The sequence below is a fragment of the Haliotis cracherodii genome, unplaced genomic scaffold, assembly GCF_022045235.1.
Source record: "Haliotis cracherodii isolate W230 unplaced genomic scaffold, xgHalCrac1.p SCAF_7, whole genome shotgun sequence".
Lineage (NCBI taxonomy): Eukaryota > Metazoa > Mollusca > Gastropoda > Lepetellida > Haliotidae > Haliotis > Haliotis cracherodii.
In genome coordinates this window covers 45127216-45149675 of record NW_027266330.1, presented here as the reverse complement: position 1 = coordinate 45149675, position 22460 = coordinate 45127216, and the positions used below count along the sequence as shown (strand labels likewise).

At 43.8% G+C, this 22460-nt stretch overlaps 2 protein-coding genes and 1 pseudogene across 2 annotated transcripts in view; 1 reads left to right on the top strand and 2 right to left on the bottom strand.

The window, feature by feature from the left end:
• Positions 1-12281: 12281 nt before the first annotated feature.
• Positions 12282-13793, top strand: LOC139448914 (uncharacterized; annotated as a pseudogene).
• A 3291-nt stretch (positions 13794-17084) lies between these two features.
• LOC139448913 (fap1 adhesin-like) lies at positions 17085-19066 on the bottom strand. Its single transcript, XM_071230427.1, has 5 exons — positions 18898-19066; positions 18551-18862; positions 18228-18467; positions 17609-18073; positions 17085-17392 (listed from the first exon to the last, which is right to left on the bottom strand). The coding sequence occupies exons 1-5, from the start codon at positions 19064-19066 to the stop codon at positions 17085-17087; spliced, it is 1494 nt and encodes a 497-aa protein (XP_071086528.1).
• A 98-nt stretch (positions 19067-19164) lies between these two features.
• Positions 19165-22460, bottom strand: part of LOC139448912 (mucin-1-like) — a 31319-nt gene continuing 28023 nt past the window's right edge. Inside the window, exons 2-4 of the mRNA XM_071230426.1 lie at positions 19948-20077; positions 19460-19795; positions 19165-19376 (exon numbers count right to left, since the gene is read on the bottom strand). Coding sequence (XP_071086527.1) covers positions 19165-19376; positions 19460-19795; positions 19948-20077 — 678 coding nt within the window. The remainder of the gene's footprint in view (positions 19377-19459; positions 19796-19947; positions 20078-22460) is intronic.

Here is a 22460-nt window from a genome sequence, read left to right as displayed (position 1 = left end):
TTCTCAGAGTATAGATCTACTGTGTGAGAAGACACTGGGAGATAACTTCTCAGAGTATAGATCTACTGTGTGACAAGACACTGTGGGATAACTTCTCAGAGTATAGATCTACTGTGTGAGAAGACACTGGGAGATAACTTCTCAGAGTATAGATTTACTGTGTGACAAGACACTGTGGGATAACTTCTCAGAGTATAGATTTACTGTGTGACAAGACACTGTTGGATAACTTCTCAGAGTATAGATTTACTGTGTGACAAGACACTGTGGGATAACTTCTCAGAGTATAGATCTACTGTGTGAGAAGACACTGTGGGATAACTTCGCAGAGTATAGATCTACTATGTAAGCAGATGCTAACCAAAACACACCAGGAGAAAAAAATATTCTTGTTTAATAATTGATGAGTGCCTGTGGCAAGGGTGTTGGTGAGGTCGAGTATGTCGTCAGTGTGGCCTCCATGCAGGCTGAAGTGGAGCCTCTATTACTGGAACCTCGGTACACCGACCAATAGATTCCACAATATGCTCATACTTTAATTCTGAAGTCATGATAGGGTGAGTGAGTGAGTTGGGTTTTACATGTTTTTTAACAGTATCCCAGTTACATGTCGTGTCAGCTTTATGTGGAGGAAAGCCCGAATTGCTGCAACTCTGCACAGCGAATTACTGCACCGTAGTCTGACCCGAAGTCATGATAGATTATTCACAGGAGTAAAAGATGGTTCAGTTTAATATTTGAAAAGATATTGCGCAGTTTATGGAGGTACTTATAAAACTAAACTTTCTTCCAATATGTGAGTTCAACTCCCTACTACCTAATCAAGACATTAAACACACATGTACACAATACCACAAGCTTTAAGTACAGCCATTTTGTGATGACATGTCTTTGTGATAGGTCCCCAGCACTCAATCGCTGGATGTTGTGGTTATGCCACCATGCCCTGATGGTGTGGTCATGCCACTATCCCCTGTTGGTGTGGCCATGACATCATGCCCTGATGGTGTAGTCATGCCACCATGCCCTGATGGTTTGATCATGTCGTCAAGCCCTGATGGTGTGGCCATGTCATCATGCCCCGATGGTGAGGCCATGACACCATGCCCTGATGGTTTTGATCATGTCATCATGCCCTGATGGTGTGATCATGCCACCATGTCCTGATGGTGTGTTCATGTCGTCATGCCCTAATGGTGTGGCCATGTCGTCATGCCCTGATGGTGTGGTCATGCCACCATGCCCTGATGGTGAGGCCATGACACCATGCCCTGATGGTTTGCCATGTCATCCTGCCCTGATGATCTAGTCGTTTCTCATATTGTGTGCAAATAGTTAGCCAGTTTTGGACCGCTCCCATGGTGTAGTGGGTAGAGCGAATGTTGTAGGTCGGTTTAATCCATAGTCATACCAAAAGACGTTAAAAAATGGCACTCTTCCAGTAAGGGGATAAAACAAGAGTGGGTGGCCTCAGAGTCAGTATACTGTGTCTGAGCGAAGTATCCATGTTAAACTGTGGCATGGAGACTCAACGGGCTAGCAGTATAATACCGGCATTAGTCCGGCATGTTGATGCAGCGTCTCAGACACACACATGCACACGCACAAACCTACACACGCACGTATTTCAGGGCATTTCAATTTAGATATGCTTGAGATATGACCGATTAGGCTGTTATTTTTCTGCCCTTATTTAAACAGGTCAGTATATATACTAGTAAGTGTGTTTGATGTTAAGTTCACTGACAGTAGTCATTGACTAAAAGTATGGTCTCTAAACCGCTTTGCCGGAGTGAAGGAAAGACAGGCGATCTGCGGACACCTACGGTTCCCTCACTCACCAATACTCTTGAGCATCCCTGATAGACTCTTCCCCTCTTTCTGTTGGTGTGGGCTAGTTGGATGGTAGTTCGATCGTGTGGATAATGTGTTCCCCAGTGTTTGCTCTGCACCCGATGTGGGAGGAGTCTATCCGTGGGTTTTGCTTTCGTCCTGACTGACAAATTGTGGCAGACTTGGGATCGGCCGGACCGGGGGATTTTATAACAAACTACATTTGTGAGGTTCCGCTACACAAGGCGAGACTGATTCCCGTGTAAGCCGACAGAAGCTGAAGAGACATGTGCTTATTCCTGCATCATGTCAAACACCTCGCCACTCACAAACATGTTTGTACACTTGCAAATCTTGTTAACCTCATGTTATATAGTTCTTCCCAAGGTCGAGGTAATTCGGAAAGGTTACACAACGTTTTTTTCTAGCTTTAATTCTAAAAGTCTATTTTGGGGTCGAAATAATGGCCTCTATGCAGTGGATATAATGTTTGACGTTCAAATTTGATTTGTGTGATATTTTTGTCGCCGATGACGTCGACGAGAGGCCAATATCCCCGCGTGAACATGACGCCAGAGAAACGCCACCCCAGAGTCACACGAAATGCAGGGCGTTACCTCGTTCTGAAATCCTAGATCTTCTCTGCTTGGGTCTGCCGCTGCTTCGTCCGTGTGTCATATATCTAGAGTGTCAGATGGTGATTGGTATGAGGAATATTGGTATGTTTAATGGTATGTAATCACACTCATAGACAGCTCCAGATCCATGGACCGAACACAAAGTGTCGCTTGTTTCACCTATACGAGTATACACAAGGCACTTACAGATGCCTCACCATGCCGACTGTAGGAGGGTCTGTGTTGCACCTGTGCACCAGTAAGTCATGAGAATTCCACGACCTTAACATACTAATAAATACACATAGTAAATGGTTTGAGCAATACTGTTTCGGCAAGGTCTCCATGATATTACTCATTTGTATATGTACATTTTGGAGATGTTATCTAAGAAACGCAGACGAAAATGTCTAAGAAGGAGAATACACACACGGGAACCTACAAAGAGGTAATTCAGCATCAGCTGTAAGCACTCGGAAAATCTTAAACAGGCTTTTAAGAATTGAGGAATTCATTGACACTACACTTGCTTAAGATATTTAGAACACAGCGTAGTTAACGTCAATACTACAGTTTGAGCTGTTTACATTGCTGGGCTCGTTTATTCTTTACCACTTACAAGTACCGACATAGTGAGTACTAAATCTGGAAATGGCAAGGATAAACATTGATATATGTCTCAGTCCCATCCTGATATGTGCCAACTACACACGAGGAAATCCAACACTCGAGCTCGACATTTATGAGATCGTATCTGTATCTTCCGATAGGGAAATCCAACACTCGAGCTCGACATTTATGAGATCGTATCTGTATCTTGTGATAGGGAAATCCAACACTCGAGCTCGACATTTATGAGATCGTATCTGTATCTTCCGATAGGGAAATCCAACACTCGAGCTCGACATTTATGAGATCGTATCTGTATCTTCCGATAGGGAAATCCAACACTCGAGCTCGACATTTATGAGATCGTATCTGTATCTTGTGATAGGGAAATCCAACACTCGAGCTCGACATTTATGAGATCGTATCTGTATCTTCCGATAGGGAAATCCAACACTCGAGCTCGACATTTATGAGATCGTATCTGTATCTTGTGATAGGGAAATCCAACACTCGAGCTCGACATTTATGAGATCGTATCTGTATCTTGTGATAGGGAAATCCAACACTCGAGCTCGACATTTATGAGATCGTATCTGTATCTTGTGATAGGGAAATCCAACACTCGAGCTCGACATTTATGAGATCGTATCTGTATCTTGTGATAGGGAAATCCAACACTCGAGCTCGACATTTATGAGATCGTAACTGTATCTTGCGAAATGAACACATAGGTAACATTTCGTAATAAACTGACATATCTCAAACGTGAAAGCTCGTGTCTGTTACACCATGACGTGGGTGTTGCTGACTGATTTATCGGGTTCAAATACAGTAGGAGCACCGTATCGACTCATCCCTGTGTAGGCTGAGATGAGGGTTTACGGAAAGGCACGGCTGGTGACGAATGTGTATTGTGTGTGGTAACTGCCATGTGACACGTGATTACTCAGACCTCGCCCTTTCGCGCGATGTACTCTCAGTATTGCTTCAACGATTCGTCAAGCTTAAAACGTGACCAGAGTGTCAATACATGATGCCCGTTCAGGGCTGGTAAATGCGACAGAAAGCCCCACCTTTAGGATGGTTTATGTGGATGTCTGCAAGGAAACCTGTAGCTTCAGCCGCACTGATGCCTTCCCGACATAAACCAGTGTAATCTTATAAACAAGTGACATTTTGCCACTGCGCTGGGTCCGAACTCGTCCTGATGAAAGAACCCATCACGCTGGCCGAATGATACACTACGGTGCAACGCCGTTACTCCGAGCAGTATCGTGCATGGGGAAATCATCATACAAAATGTCTGGTTTAACGCATCACGGGGTACCGTTCCTTTGTGTGTGCGTGTGTGTGTGCTTGAGTGTGGTTGAGTGCGTGCGTGCACGTGTGTGTATTTATATATAACACCCGTAGTATCTTAATGCCACTAAGTGCCCATATATATTGTATACTTCAGTCTTGTGGCAATAGTTGCATTCTCGTTTCTCACTATCATCATGCATGACTGACAACACTGTTATATGTTATTCTTTTACTCAAACACACATAGACTCAGTTCATGATTCCACGCCATTATTCTGCGCCATGAACAGGTTACGAGCTGATGAATTGGGGAGCGATATTGTGGAACTCGGATACAGATCGGGTTTGGGTTTGATCTCCTTTGGGTGTCAACGTTTCGAGCAACCATTAATCCCGGAGTCAATCGTTGCTGGACTTAACAGAGAATAACTACACCGCGATTGCTTTAAAAACTGATCTGTGATTGATTTCCGCCACGGATTGGCTGCCACACCGTCCGCAGACGGGTCATCCTTTCTTATGGCAGATTATTCCGTCCAGAGCCGCGTCATATGTCAGTCCTGAGTGTCGGCTGTTTCTGGAGGAACGAGTCGGGCCACTCATGTCCCTTCCACGATGTTTCCGACCAACTCAGCACCTAGCTGGAATTAGCAATTAACACAGAATTCCACCTAGTTTATGAGGGTTTTCGTTGTACACTTTCGAAGAGTGGTACTACTGATTAGACAATGCAAGCAGTTACTCCTGGGTCAATGTCAATCTACATCATTGCATTCCCTGGTTCACACCATGATCGATTACACCCGCTGTTTGTATACAATGTGCAGACAGCCTAACGTATACAATGAGCGACCAGCCTAATGTATACAATGTGCAGACAGCCTAACGTATACAATGAGCGACCAGCCTAATGTATACAATGTGCAGACAGCCTAACGTATACAATGAGCGGACAGCCTAATGTACAGAATGAGCAGACAGCCTAATGTATACAATGAGCGACCAGCCTAATGTATACAATGTGCAGACAGCCTAACGTATACAATGAACGACCAGCCTAATGTATACAATGTGCAAACAGCCTAACGTATACAATGAGCGGACAGCCTAATGTATACAATGTGCAAACAGCCTAACGTATACAATGAACGACCAGCCTAATGTACAGAATGAGCGGACAGCCTAACGTATACCATGAACGACCAGCCTAATGTATACAATGTGAAGACAGCCTAACGTATACAATGAACGACCAGCCTAATGTATACAATGTGAAGACAGCCTAACGTATACAATGAACGACCAGCCTAATGTATACAATGTGAAGACAGCCTAACGTATACAATGAGCGACCAGCCTAATGTATACAATGAACGATCAGCCTAATGTATGCAATAAGCGACCAGCCTAACGTATACAATCAGCGGACAGCCTAATGTATACAATGAACGACCAGCCTAATGTATACAATGAGCGGAGAGCCTAACGTGTACAGTGAACGACCAGCCCAGTGTATACAATGGCGGGCCGTACATTGTACATTAGACTGTCCGGACATTGTACATTAGGCTGTCCGTATATCATACATTAGACTGTCCGTACATTATACATTAGACTGTCGGTATATTGTACATTAGACTGTCCGGACATTGGACATTAGGCTGTCCGTATATTTTCACGGCATTCATTTCCTAATGAATGTAAAAAAGTTACACTGAGGCGGACAACTTTTATTACTACTGAACATCGGGAATGACAATATTACCGTCGACGGAATTTCCCTTTCTGCTTGCCTATATCGTCATGCACAGGACTTTTCAGCGAATTTCATGCATTTTCAAATCCAAACCATCCGTTGAGGCCTGAGGCCGAGAAGGAATAAAACAGCAAACGTGCAGGCTCTCTCGCCTGTTGCTGTTTTTTCGCTGGCCTTGGTTCCACACATTTCATGTCTTCGGGTTTCATTTCTAACTCGCATTTTTCCAATGTGTATTCCCGTTCTCAGGTAACGAACGAATCTGGTGGTAACTGACCACTTCATTTGAAACAACCATCTTCTCCAGGACATATTTGTTACGGTTCGTTACAGTCTGTTGCAGTTTTTTTCGGCTCTTGCCTTGGTTGACAGGTCCTTTGAACTTGGTTTGGATCCTACCCTCCGTTGATTGTGTCTAATTTGGTGGGCGTCTCATGTTATGTGCATAAATTAAACAATCACCTGATGCATGTCACGCCATGGTATGTATTCCTGAGAATGTTTAACAATTTCGTCATTTTTGTCTGCTTTACTTTTTTGTATCATTGTAGATAACACATGTAGATAACACACGTTTTCGTTGTCGAATTTAATTCTAAGGATTGAGCTATATTTTTTTCGCGTAGCGGATTCATACATTTTGCACAACCGTTTTTCGATTCATACCTCAATGAACCGGAAATAAATTCACCGTCATTCCTTAGATGTACAGACAGTGCAATATACACATAATCTAATTACAATGTACTGACAGTTTGATCTACAATATACGGACAAACTGATGCACGAGGATGTCGACCCAGTCGTCTGTCAGCCTGCATATAAGATGGCTTCCTCCAATAACTCAGCCACTGAGCAAAGACAGACTACTGCATTCATTGACGTATTGAGCGTCATTTACATATTACTTTACTTCTTTCCTAGATAGTTGTATTTCCTAGATAGTTGTCAGTGTATACCACATGAATGAATACAGGTGTGGCAGTTTGATTATAGGAAGTATGCAAAGACAATTTAATATTAAATGGAAATCGAGATGCTTGAATAACGGCGCAGAGCCTACGACTGAGCCTATGCTGAAGTTGCAATGAGGACACCCTGTGTGGACGGCGAGGTTCGTGTGAAGGAGTCCTGGACGTTCCTTCTGCCAGCCGTCCAGGTTACATTACAGAGATCAATGGATGCCGGTGGTGACCGCCCTGGTCACTGTTTCAGTAATCACACCACCACAATCCATGTGCAGAGCCAAGCGCCTCGTTTGTGACAATTACTGTGATAGTGATTGTAGTCAATTTGCCGATAGGGCCATTTCCCTTTGATTGGGGCATTATTTGGCTCCGCAGTCCAAACACGCTGGTGTACGGGATGACTTGCAGGGAATACTAAACGTTTTATTGAATTACTGCCATTTAAATACCAGAAAAAATACAGTGAATTCTAACGATTTTGTAAACTGTAAACGCGGCAGTTGTAACTGGCCTAAGATTGAACTGCTGGAGCCCCGCGGACACAGCATTCAGCATGTTGCATCGAGTCGGAATTAACAGTAAGTGTTGGGTATTCCAGTACGCTGAATTGTAGTTGAGCGATTACTATACATATGGAAATGTTTGATGCAAGTGTATGCACATTAAGTTGTGCAGTTATTACCAACATTTACTAAACATTAAAAACGCCCAATCTGCAAACCAAATTGGATATTTGTTTCAATGACTGTCCTAACAGACGAATCTAAGTGAAAAGAATATACATTCTTTCAATCCAACTATGGTGACAAGCACACGCACGTCGTTATTACTTCTGACAGACTTCCATTTCTTCCAGATGAGTTCTGTCCTCACAACAACTGAACCCTCGCGCCCTACAACAAACCTAGTCAAATGACGCAGCCTTATGTTCAAACCAGTGACTGAGAAGGAAGTCACATCAGGACAACCACCATAAACTACACGCTCTGGACAGATATACTGAGGAGGAAGTCACATCAGGGCAACCACCATTAACTACACGCTCTGGACAGATACACTAAGAAGGAAGTCACATCAGGACAACCACCATTAACTACATGCTCTGGACAGATACATTGAGAAGGAAGTCACATCAGGACAACCACCATTAACTTCATGCTGTGGACAGATACGCTAAGAAAGAAGTCACATCAGGACAACCACTATTAACTACACGCTCTGGAAAGATACAATGAGAAGGAAGTCACATCAGGGCAACCACCATAAACTTCATGCTGTGGACAGATACATTGAGGAGGAAGTCACATCAGGGCAACCACCATAAACTACATGCTCTGGACAGATACATTGAGGAGGAAGTCACATCAGGGCAACCACCATAAACTACATGCTCTAGACAGATACATTGAGGAGGAAGTCACATCAGGGCAACCACCATAAACTACATGCTCTGGACAGATACATTGAGGAGGAAGTCACATCAGGGCAACCACCATAAACTACATGCTCTAGACAGATACATTGAGGAGGAAGACACATCAGGGCAAGCCACTATTAACTTCATGCTCTGGACAGATACATTGAGGAGGAAGACACATCAGGGCAAGCCACTATTAACTTCATGCTCTGGACAGATACATTTAGAAGGAAGTCACATCAGGGCAAGCACTATTCACATCAGGGAACCACCATAAACTACACGCTCTGGACAGATACATTGAGGAGGAACTCACATCAGGGCAACCACCATAAACTACATGCTCTGGACAGATACATTGAGGAGGAAGTCACATCAGGGCAAGCACTATTAACTTCATGCTCTGGACAGATACATTGAGGAGGAAGTCACATCAGGGCAACCACTATTAACTTCATGCTCTAGACAGATACATTGAGAAGGAACTCACATCAGGGCAACCACCATAAACTACACGCTCTGGACAGATACATTGAGAAGGAAGTCACATCAGGACAACCACATTAAACTTCATGCTCTGGACAGATACATTGAGAAGGAAGTCACATAAGGGCAACCACCATAAACTACATGCTCTGGACGATACACTGAGAAGGAAGTCACATTAGGGCAACCACCATTAACTACACGCTCTGGACAGATACACTGAGAAGGAAGTCACATCAGGGCAACCACCATAAACTACATGCTCTGGACAGATACACTGAGGAGGAAGTCACATTAGGGCAACCACCATTAACTACACGCTCTGGACAGATACATTGAGAAGGAAGTCACATCAGGGCAACCACCATAAACTACATGCTCTGGACAGATAAATTGAGGAGGAAGTCACATCAGGACAACCACCATTAACTACATGCTGTGGCCAGATACATTGAGAAGGAAGTCACATCAGGGCAACCACCATAAACTATACGCTCTGGACAGATGCACTGAGAAGGAAGCCACATCAGGGCAACCACCATAAACTACATGCTCTGGATAGATACACTGAGGAGGAAGTCACATCAGGGCAACCACCATTAATTACATGCTCTGGAAAGATACACTGAGAAGGAAGTCACATCAGGACAACCACCATAAACTGCACGCTCTGGACAGATACACTGAGAAGGAAGTCACATCAGGGCAACCTCCATTAACTTTTCCGTAACTGTAGACTATCTTATATGTTACAGACCACTAGAAACATTTGTGTTAAATATACAACTAACCGCATATTTTGCAGGAATTCTGAACGTTTTATGTTTTTCTTTTATGTTTAAGCAGCCTGTCCATCCAGATTAGATGACAGATTTATTGTTCTCACGTCCTGCGCAGTATGTTGATTGACCTTCAATGCCATGTTTGCCCTCTGACTTGGGCTGCCGTCTCCCTGCTGAAGCCTGCTGTTGTTGCCGGAGTCACCAACTCGTCCCTGTCGCGGGCACAGCACGCAGCTTTCCACCAGCCACTTTCTGAAATGTCTTGCGAGACCGCAAAATTGAATTTTTGCCACCGTTGCAGTAATTCGGATGTAAAAGCTCTTCCATGGTATACTACCGACTATGCAAAATTGTCTAAAATCAATTTTCTGGTGTGAAAGAGTATTTGTCGGACATGGTGTTGGTGCGCGACGCTGCCGGCATAGGGCCGGACTAAGTACTCTCCTAAACTTAGATGTGGTTTGCGTAACTCTCACAAACTGGCATGACGGTCATGTCGTTTATGTGTTTGCTGTCTCTTGTTTAGGGACAATAGTTTGACCTTTTCGTTTTAAAAATTATGAAAAATTGTGTACAAAAATAAAAGAAACAAAAAGTTTATCAAGAAGGCTGACAGTTAACAGAAGTACAGAAAGTGAAGGTGAGATTGGTTAAAGAAATTGTCATTGTTTCCATAAAACGCAAGGTTACTCTCCGGTTTTGATCATAATACATAGCCATGTAAGTTATTGTCGTACAAAGGAGTGGTTATTTGCAGTGGTATCTTGAACCTTTGTAAAGGATAGCTCATTCACTGCCTTTTTTTTTGTAATCACTTTATATAATCAGTCCAGTTGACACATCAGCCAGGGCGCGAGCATGAGGTGTTGTATGCTTTAACACGTGTTAGTTTAGTTTAAACATATTTTGATGGAAAAGGATTAGGAACAAGTTATCCAACTTAGGACACCATTTACATACATTATTTACAAATGTACTAAAGATGACGTTGGATGACAAGTACACTAAGGAATGATGAGAATAGAAAGAAACAAATATAGAAGAGATAAATTGGACAAAGCTTCTGGTCTGATTGATGTAAGAATCCACTGCCTTAAATACACACACACACATATATATATATATATATATATATGTTATAACTTGTTGATAGGTCTTCACTTGCCTCGAACAAAAGTTTCACATTGATTGGTACACTTGTGTTTCTTGTAATTATGCATCTTCATTTTAATATAAGTTGTTCTTTCATAAGTATATATTAACATTCAAACAAATAAGAGAAAGAGGTTTCTACGAAGCTGCCCCAGGTGCGGTTCGGGTCAGTTTTTATGCCTTTTTTGTATAAATCACAATTGAGTGAACTTGTGGAATAACGCCATGAAGTGTGAATAATATTAAGTTTTCTTTTGCCATACCAGAAACAGGAAGGCGCAAATGAATCTTGTTTGACATACAAAATGTGAAGGTTGTTACACACGCACAATTACGAACATATAATGAGAGGCTACTCCACGCTCTTATTGTTGAAGGAAAGAAGGATTCGCATGAATGTTTAAGTCTCGAACGAGGAATTGATATGTTTTCAGAATTAGAGGATCACAAGAGGGCTCGACCGAGACAAGAGCAAGGTCTTGCCTGGTTTACCACACGGGAGAAAAGAGGTATTTTGTCTCCGTGATCTGGTAAAAATTGAACTATATTTACTCTTTAGAATCTGAACATTAAAGCTAGAGTTTTTTATACCACGCCTTTACATCCGTGTATTTGATCAATCTAGGTACTACCCTTTTTGACCAAACGAACTACCTAACAAACACCATTTCGAGTACACATTGAAATCGAATCAATCTAGTTTCGAGGCACAGAAGGAACCTTAGTCTGGGACAAATCTAGATCGGGATAATACAACTATCTCTCCATTCAGATTTCAGATAGATTCCGGCAGTGCCATTATGTGATGAGAAGTGTTGCATCATCGAAAGCCAAAGGTGGCCAATAGCCGATCTTGGTTTGTCAATAATTTCCTGATACTTGAAAAATAAAGTCATATGTGTTCAATGTTTCAATTTAAGATGTTTATATGTCCTTTTCAGTGAGTTATTTCTTTCAGTTGTGTCTGAGCGTTTCAATTTAAATCCCTTATGGACATTTGAGCAGCATTTTTTGTAGTAAAGAATTCTTAAACAATTGGTTTCTTTTAGAACAGTATGTTGCTGCACAAATTAAAGCCATTTTTCAGTTTTCAGTTTTTTACTTTGACAGAGAGAAACCTAGATATCAACTTTCCCGGAAGAGCCCTCTGATATGGTGTGTGAGAATGTAGCGTCCCCTTACTCTGCAGTAACCTCCCATCCCCTCTACCTCGGCTTGTCAACAAGTACAACAAGTAAAAGGAATGGGACGCCACGCAAATGCCATCTGACAGATCACAAGATGTACTTCAATATCGATTTTTCAATTCCACGAACAAACCATTAAAGATTGTATTTAGGAAAAGATCGTGGAACCGAGATGGAAGTGGACAGACGCCGACTCGATCTGACAAAATGTAAGTTGAAAACGGACACCTGACGATCCATTGGATCAAATTAAACGACCATCACCCGTCAAACAAAATAAAGCCTGACTTGCTTGAAGAGGGGTCTATGTGATTTAACCTACTTTCCAATGTCTCCCACCGATCGGAGCTTTCTTCAGAGCTACTATTCGTGGCATATATCAACTTTGCAAACACCAATCACCTTAAAATGAGAGATGGTATATACTGGTCGGAGATTTATACATCCAAGTATAAGTCAACATACACTCTCAGCCGCTCTAGTGCAGATTGCTGAGGAAGTATATTAGCTCGTTACCTCCCACCCATAACCCCATGATCACACATGTGTTTGTTGCTTCAAGTTAATAGTTTCAACATGGGCTAGTGTTGGGATATAGTAGAACATAGTAACAATAATGTTTCTACAAACAAAATTGTAGTCTCAAAATCGTTTGTGTATTCCAAGTCTGAACAGACTGAAAACCTACCATTCTCAACAGTTGGTGTTTAGGCTGTGTACAGGATGGTGTATTTAGGCTGTGTACAGGATGGTGTATTTAGACTGTGTACAGGTTGGTGTATTTAGGTCGTGTACAGGTTGGTGTATTTAGGCTGTGTACAGGTTGGTGTTTAGGCTGTGTACAGGTTGGTGTAGTTAGGCTGTGTACAGGTTGGTGTATTTAGGTCATGTACAGGTTGGAGTATTTAGACTGTGTACAGGATGGTGTATTTAGGCTGTGTACAGGTTGGTGTATTTAGGCTGTGTACAGGATGGTGTATTTAGGTCGTGTACAGGATGGTGTATTTAGGCTGTGTACAGGTTGGTGTATTTAGGCTGTGTACAGGATGGTGTATTTTGGTTGTGTACAGGGTGGTGTATTTAAGCTGTGTACAGGTTGGTGTATTTAGGCTGTGTACAGGTTGGTGTATTTAAGCTGTGTACAGGTTAGTGTATTTTGGTTGTGTACAGGTTGGTGTATTTAGACTGTGTACAGGTTGGTGTGTTGAGGCTGTGTACAGGTTGGTGTATTTAGGTCGTGTACAGGATGGTGTATTTAGGCTGTGTACAGGTTGGTGTATTTAGACTGTGTACAGGTTGGTGTATTTAGACTGTGTACAGGTTGGTGTATTTAGGCTGTGTACAGGTTGGTGTATTTAGGCTGTGTACAGGATGGTGTATTTAGGCTGTGTACAGGTTGGTGTATTTAGACTGTGTACAGGTTGGTGTAGTTAGACTGTGTACAGGTTAGTGTATTTTGGTTGTGTACAGGTTGGTGTATTTAGACTGTGTACAGGTTGGTGTGTTGAGGCTGTGTACAGGTTGGTGTATTTAGGTCGTGTACAGGATGGTGTATTTAGGCTGTGTACAGGTTGGTGTATTTAGGCTGTGTACAGGTTGGTGTATTTAGGCTGTGTACAGGTTGGTGTATTTAGACTGTGTACAGGTTGGTGTGTTGAGGCTGTGTACAGGTTGGTGTATTTAGACTGTGTACAGGATGGTGTATTTAGGCTGTGTACAGGTTGGTGTATTTAGACTGTGTACAGGATGGTGTATTTAGGCTGTGTACAGGTTGGTGTATTTAAGCTGTGTACAGGTTGGTGTATTTAGGCTGTGTACAGGTTGGTGTATTTAGACTGTGTACAGGTTGGTGTAGTTAGACTGTGTACAGGTTAGTGTATTTTGGTTGTGTACAGGTTGGTGTATTTAGACTGTGTACAGGTTGGTGTATTTAGGTCGTGTAAAGGTTGGTATATTTATACTGTGTACAGGTTGGTATATTTATACTGTGTACAGGTTGGTGTAGTTAGACTGTGTACAGGTTAGTGTATTTTGGTTGTGTACAGGTTGGTGTATTTAGACTGTGTACAGGTTGGTGTGTTGAGGCTGTGTACAGGTTGGAGTATTTAGGCTGTGTACAGGTTGGTGTATTTAGGTCGTTTACAGGTTGGTGTATTTTTGGTCGTGTACAGGATGGTGTATTTAGGCTGTGTACAGGATGGTGTATTTAGGCTGTGTACAGGATGGTGTATTTAGGCTGTGTACAGGATGGTGTATTTAGGCTGTGTACAGGTTGGTGTATTTAAGCTGTGTACAGGTTGGTGTATTTAAGCTGTGTACAGGTTAGTGTATTTTGGTTGTGTACAGGTTGGTGTATTTAGACTGTGTACAGGTTGGTGTGTTGAGGCTGTGTACAGGTTGGTGTATTTAGACTGTGTACAGGATGGTGTATTTAGGCTGTGTACAGGTTGGTGTATTTAGACTGTGTACAGGTTGGTGTGTTGAGGCTGTGTACAGGTTGGTGTATTTAGGCTGTGTACAGGTTGGTGTATTTAGGCTGTGTACAGGATGGTGTATTTAGGCTGTGTACAGGTTGGTGTATTTAGGCTGTGTACAGGTTGGTGTATTTAGACTGTGTACAGGTTGGTATATTTAGGCTGTGTACAGGATGGTGTATTTAAGCTGTGTACAGGTTGGTGTATTTAGGCTGTGTACAGGTTGGTGTATTTAGACTGTGTACAGGTTGGTATATTTAGGCTGTGTACAGGTTGGTGTATTTAAGCTGTGTACAGGTTGGTGTATTTAGGCTGTGTACAGGTTGGTGTATTTAGACTGTGTACAGGTTGGTGTAGTTAGACTGTGTACAGGTTAGTGTATTTTGGTTGTGTACAGGTTGGTGTATTTAGACTGTGTACAGGTTGGTGTGTTGAGGCTGTGTACAGGTTGGTGTATTTAGGTCGTGTACAGGTTGGTGTATTTAGGCTGTGTACAGGTTGGTGTATTTAGGCTGTGTACAGGTTGGTGTATTTAGGTCGTGTAAAGGTTGGTATATTTATACTGTGTACAGGTTGGTATATTTATACTGTGTACAGGTTGGTGTAGTTAGACTGTGTACAGGTTAGTGTATTTTGGTTGTGTACAGGTTGGTGTATTTAGACTGTGTACAGGTTGGTGTGTTGAGGCTGTGTACAGGTTGGTGTATTTAGGTCGTGTACAGGTTGGTGTGTTTAGGCTGAGTACAGGTTGGTGTATTTAGGCTGTATACAGGTTGGTGTATTGAGGCTGTGTACAGGTTGGTGTAAATAGACTGTGTACAGATTGGTGTGTTTTGGCTGTGTACAGGTTGGTGTGTTTAGGCTGGTTAAAGGTTGGTGTATTTAGGCTGTATACAGGTTGGTGTATTGAGGCTGTGTACAGGTTGGTGTAGTTAGACTGTGTACAGGTTAGTGTATTTTGGTTGTGTACAGGTTGGTGTATTTAGACTGTGTACAGGTTGGTGTATTTAGACTGTGTACAGGTTGGTGTGTTGAGGCTGTGTACAGGTTGGTGTATTTAGGCTGTGTACAGGTTGGTGTATTTAGGCTGTGTACAGGATGGTGTATTTATACTGTGTACAGGTTGGTATATTTATACTGTGTACAGGTTGGTGTAGTTAGACTGTGTACAGGTTAGTGTATTTTGGTTGTGTACAGGTTGGTGTATTTAGACTGTGTACAGGTTGGTGTGTTGAGGCTGTGTACAGGTTGGTGTATTTAGGCTGTGTACAGGTTGGTGTATTTAGACTGTGTACAGGTTGGTGTATTTAGGCTGTGTACAGGTTGGTGTATTTAGGCTGTGTACAGGTTGGTGTATTTAGACTGTGTACAGGTTGGTGTATTTAGGCTGTGTACAGGTTGGTGTATTTAGGCTGTGTACAGGTTGGTGTATTTAGGTCGTGTAAAGGTTGGTATATTTATACTGTGTACAGGTTGGTATATTTATACTGTGTACAGGTTGGTGTAGTTAGACTGTGTACAGGTTAGTGTATTTTGGTTGTGTACAGGTTGGTGTATTTAGACTGTGTACAGGTTGGTGTGTTGAGGCTGTGTACAGGTTGGTGTATTTAGGTCGTGTACAGGTTGGTGTATTTAGGCTGTGTACAGGTTGGTGTATTTAGGCTGTGTACAGGTTAGTGTATTTTGGTCGTGTAAAGGTTGGTATATTTATACTGTGTACAGGTTGGTATATTTATACTGTGTACAGGTTGGTGTCTTTAGACTGTGTACAGGTTGGTGTATTTTGGCTGTGTACAGGTTGGTGTGTTTAGGCTGAGTACAGGTTGGTGTATTTAGGCTGTATACAGGTTGGTGTATTGAGGCTGTGTACAGGTTGGTGTAAATAGACTGTGTACAGATTGGTGTGTTTTGGCTGTGTACAGGTTGGTGTGTTTAGGCTGGTTAAAGGTTGGTGTATTTAGGCTGTATACAGGTTGGTGTATTGAGGCTGTGTACAGGTTGGTGTATTTAGACTGTGTACAGGTTGGTGTATTGAGGCTGAGAACAGGTTGGTGAATTGAGGCTGAGAACAGGTTGGTGTATTTAGACTGTGTACAGGTTGGTGTATTGAGGCTGAGAACAGGTTGGTGTATTTAGGCTGAGTACAGGTTGGTGTATTTAGGCTGAGTACAGGTTGGCGTATTTAGACTGTGTACAGGTTGATGTATTTAGGCTGTGTACAGGTTGGTGTATTTTGGCTGTGTACAGGTTGATGTGTTTAGGCTGAGTACAGTTTGGTGTATTTAGACTGTCTACAGGTTGATGTATTAAGGTTGTATACCGGTTGTTGTATTTATACTGTGTACAGTTTGATGTATTTAGGTCGTGTACAGGTTGGTGTATTTAGGATGTTTACAAGTTGTTAGTGACAGACACTGCGAGCTGCTTGTTGACAGACACTGTGATAGACACCATGAGAGGCTTGGTGACCGACACTGTGACAGTTTTGTTGCCAAATACTATCAGGAGCTTGTTTCAGACACTGTGAGAGGCGTGGTGAAAGACACTGTGAGAGGCTTGGTGACAGACACTGTGAGAGGCGTGGTGACAGACACTGTGAGAGGCTTGGTGACAGACACTGTGAGAGGCTTGGTGACAGACACTGTGAGAGGCTTGGTGACAGACACTGTGACAGACACTGTGAGAGGCTTGGTGACAGACACTGTGACAGACACTGTGAGAGGTTTGGTGACAGACACTGTGAGAGGCTTGGTGACAAACACTGTGAGAGGCTTGGTGACAGACACTGTGAGAGGCTTGGTGACAGACACTGTGAGAGGCTTGTTTCAGACACTGTGAGAGGCTTGGTGACAGACACTGTGAGAGGCTTGGTGACAGACACTGTGAGAGGCTTGGTGACAGACACTGTGAGAGGCTTGGTGACAGACATTGTGACAGACACTGTGAGAGGCTTGAGGACAGACACTGTGACAGACACTGTGAGAGGTTTGGTGACAGACACTGTGAGAGGCTTGGTGACAGATACTGTGAGAGGCTTGTTTCAGACACTGTGAGAGGCTTGGTGACAGACACTGTGAGAGGCTTGGTGACAGACACTGTGAGAGGCTTGGTGGCAGACACTGTGAGAAGCTTGGTGACAGACATTGTGAGAGGCTTGTTTCAGACACTGTGAGAGGCTTGGTGACAGACACTGTGACAGACACTGTGAGAGGCTTGGTGGCAGACACTGTGAAAGGCTTGGTGACAGACACTGTGAGAGGCTTGGTGACAGACACTGTGAGAGGCTTGGTGGCAGACACTGTGAGAGGCTTGGTGACAGACACTGTGAGAGGCTTGGTGACAGACACTGTGAGAGGCTTGGTGACAGACACTGTGAGAGACTTGATGACAGACATTATGAGAGGCTTGGTGACAGACACTGTGAGAGGCTTGGTGGCAGACACTGTGAGAGGCTTGGTGGCAGACACTGTGAGAGGCTTGGTGACAGACACTGTGAGAGGCTTGGTGACAAATACTATCAGAGGCTTGTTTCAGACACTGTGACAGGCTTGGTGACACACAGTGCGAGCTGTTTGGTGACAGACAATGTGACATACATTGTGACAGACACTGTGAGAGGCTTGGTGACAGACACTGTGACATACACTGTGAGAGGCTTGTTTCAGACACTGTGAGAGGCTTGGTGACAGACACTGTGAGAGGCTTGGTGACAGACACTGTGAGAGGCTTGGTGACAGACACTGTGAGAGGCTTGGTGACAGACACTGTTAGAGGCTTGGTGACAGACACTGTGAGAGGCTTGGTGGCAGACACTGTGAGAGGCTTGGTGACAGACATTGTGAGAGGCTTGGTGACCGACAATGTGAGAGGCTTGGTGACAGACACTGTGACAGACACTGTGAGAGGCTTGGTGACAGACACTGTGAGAGGCTTGGTGGCAGACACTGTGAGAAGCTTGGTGACAGACATTGTGAGAGGCTTGTTTCAGACACTGTGAGAGGCTTGGTGACCGACACTGTGAGAGGCTTGGTGGCAGACACTGTGAGAGGCTTGGTGACAGACACTGTGAGAGGCTTGGTGACAGACACTGTGAGAGGCTTGGTGACAGACACTGTTAGAGGCTTGGTGGCAGACACTGTGAGAGGCTTGGTGACAGACACTGTGAGAGGCTTGGTGACAGACACTGTGAGAGACTTGGTGACAGACACTGTTAGAGGCTTGGTGGCAGACACTGTGAGAGGCTTGGTGACAGACACTGTGAGAGGCTTGGTGACAGACACTGTGAGAGGCTTGGTGACAGACACTGTGACATACACTGTGAGAGGCTTGTTTCAGACACTGTGAGAGGCTTGGTGACAGGCACTGTGAGAGGCTTGGTGACAGACACTGTGAGAGGCTTGGTGGCAGACACTGTGAGAGGCTTGGTGACAGACACTGTGAGAGGCTTGGTGACAGACACTGTGAGAGACTTGGTGACAGACATTATGAGAGGCTTGGTGACAGACACTGTGAGAGGCTTGGTGGCAGACACTGTGAGAGGCTTGGTGACAGACACTGTGACAGACTTGGTGACAAATACTATCAGAGGCTTGTTTCAGACACTGTGACAGGCTTGGTGACACACAGTGTGAGCTGTTTGGTGACAGACACTGTGACATATACTGTGACAGACACTGTGAGAGGCTTGGTGACCGACACTGTGAGATGCTTGGTGACAGACACTGTGACATATACAGTGACAGACACTGTGAGAGGCTTGGTGACAGACACTGTGAGATGCTTGGTGACCGACACTGTGACATACACAGTGACAGACACTGTGAGAGGCTTGGTGACAGACACTGTGAGATGCTTGGTGACAGACACTGTGACATACACAGTGACAGACACTGTGAGAGGCTTGGTGACCGACACTGTGAGAGGCTTGGTGACAAACACTGTGAGAGGCTTGTTTCAGACACTGTGAGAGGCTTGGTGACAGACACTGTGAGAGACTTGGTGACAGACATTATGAGAGGCTTGGTGACAGACACTGTGAGAGGCTTGGTGACCGACACTGTGAGAGGCTTGGTGACAAACACTGTGAGAGACACTGTGAGAGGCTTGGTGACCGACACTGTTAGAGGCTTGGTGACAGACACTGTGAGAGGCTTGGTGATAGACACTGTGAGAGGCTTGGTGACCGACAATGTGAGAGGCTTGGTGACAGACACTGTGACATACACTGATAGGCTTGATGACAGACAATGTGACAGACTTGGTGACAGACACTGTGAGAGGCTTGTTTCAGACACTGTGAGAGGCTTGGTGACAAACAATATGAGAGGCTTGGTGACAGACACTATGAGAGGCTTGGTGACAAACACTGTGAGAGGCTTGTTTCAGACACTGTGAGAGGCTTGGTGACCGACACTGTGAGAGGCTTGGTGACAGACACTGTGAGAGGCTTGGTGACAGACACTGTGACAGACTTGGTGACAAATACTATCAGAGGCTTGTTTCAGACACTCTGAGAGGCTTGGTGACACACAGTGCGAGCTGTTTGGTGACAGACAATGTGACATACACTGTGACAGACACTGTGAGAGGCTTGGTGACCGACACTGTGACAGACACCGTGAGAGGCTTGGTGACAGACACTGTGAGAGGCTTGGTGACAGACAAAGTGAGTTACAGATGTAGCTCCCCTACACAAACCAATTGTGAATACATACGTTATGATAATATCGTACAAAGGAGCCACAGATCTCAAATGTTTTGTATTATTATTCTTAATTATACTACAAAACATACTGTTGTTTGGCCTTTAGTACTACATATAATTTTCTGGTCATTCAAAAAAAATAAAAATTCAAGCTAGAAGGCGTGAATGTCTGTTCTGGCACGTGTAGTCCTTTAATCATAACTGCATTGTAGTGAGAGTGGTTCATTGATCATGGCGGCAGTCCGCGACACAGGCGTTCAGTCAGCCCTGTTTCACACCCATTCCTACACTCTGCTGAAATATTAACGGAACACGCTGGCCAATCTCAACCTGACACCACTTTCAGGGTTGCCGACACAAAAATCTGACAATCTCGGCTTTCGCAACTTAACCTTCAATCTTCACATTGTACAAGGTCAAACAAGTATTGAACCTGCCGCTTGGGATGTGGTGCCTGCCAGAGAATGTAGAGTAATCATATCAACTGGTCTTCGCGTGGTTTAAGTCAACAAATGGCTTTGTAACTGACTATCAATATCAACGTAAACCTCCACTTTTCAAATTCTTCAAAATATATTGCTTACCGTTGGAAGTTTTCTAAAAGGTATTGAGTTATTGGCCAAAAGTAATGTAAACAAATTGGTTTATTTCATTTCTCAAAGCTGGACTAGCTGACTGCCACCGATTTTGATTCATCTCCCCGGCAGCCTGGATGACAGACGGCGGTGTATTAGAAAGTGTAGACGTCATCGGCCATGCAGGTAGCGGCGCTCATTTAGGAAAAATGCCATTGCTTTCTCTTCCAAGCGATAAAAATGCATGGTTATAGCCAAGGAAACTCAGATATTTCCCATTGATAGGCTATCGCTGTCACAGATATGTTGACCCTCTGTGTGCGATACATAATCATCAGTTCATTTTTGGTTTCTTTTGTTATTTATCGATTTGTAGGAAGTTTGAGAACACTGTGTGTATGAAACATGGAATATGAAAGTAAAGACAACGACACGGTGTAGACACAGATAAACTGAACTACTGGACACGGAGCAGACAAGGATAAACTGAACTACTGGACACGGAGTAGACACAAACTGAACTGCTGGACACGGAGTAGACACAGATAAACTGAACTATTGGACACGGAGTAGACAGATAAAATAAACTACTGGACACAGAGTAGACACAGATGATCTGAACTACTGGACACGGTGTACACACCGATAAACTGAACAACTGGACACGGAGTGGACACAGATAAAATGAACTACTGGACACGGAGTAGACACCGATAAACTGAACTATTGGACACATGATAGACACTGATAAACTGAAAGACTGGACACGCAGTGGACAGATAAACGGAACTACTGGACACGAAGTAGACACGGATAATCTGAACTACTGGACACGGAGTAGACCGAAACTGAACTACTGGACACGGAGTGGACAGATAAACGGAACTACTGGACACGAAGTAGACACGGATAATCTGAACTACTGGACACGGAGTGGACAGATAAACTGAACTACTGGACACGGAGTGGACGGATAAACTGAACTACTCGACACGGTGTAGACAGAAACTGAACTACTGGACACGGAGTAGACAGAAACTGAACTGCTGGACACGGAGTAGACACAGATAAACGGAACTACTCGACACGGTGTAGACAGAAACTGAACTACTGGACATGGAGTAGACAGAAACTGAACTACTGGACACGATGTAGACACGGATAATCTGAACTACTGGACACGGAGTGGACAGATAAACTGAACTACTGGACACGGAGTGGACAGATAAACTGAACTACTCGACACGGTGTAGACAGAAACTGAACTACTGGACACGGAGTAGACAGAAACTGAACTGCTGGACACGGAGTAGACACAGATAAACGGAACTACTCGACACGGTGTAGACAGAAACTGAACTACTGGACATGGAGTAGACAGAAACTGAACTACTGGACACGGTGTAGACACAGATGAACTGAACTACTAGACACGGAGTGGACAGATAAACTGAACTATTGGGCACGGTGTAGACACGCATAACTTGAACTACTGGACACGGAGTAGACACAGATAACTTGAACTACTGGACACGGAGTAGACACAGATAACTTGAACTACTGGACACGGAGTAGACACAGATAACTTGAACTACTGG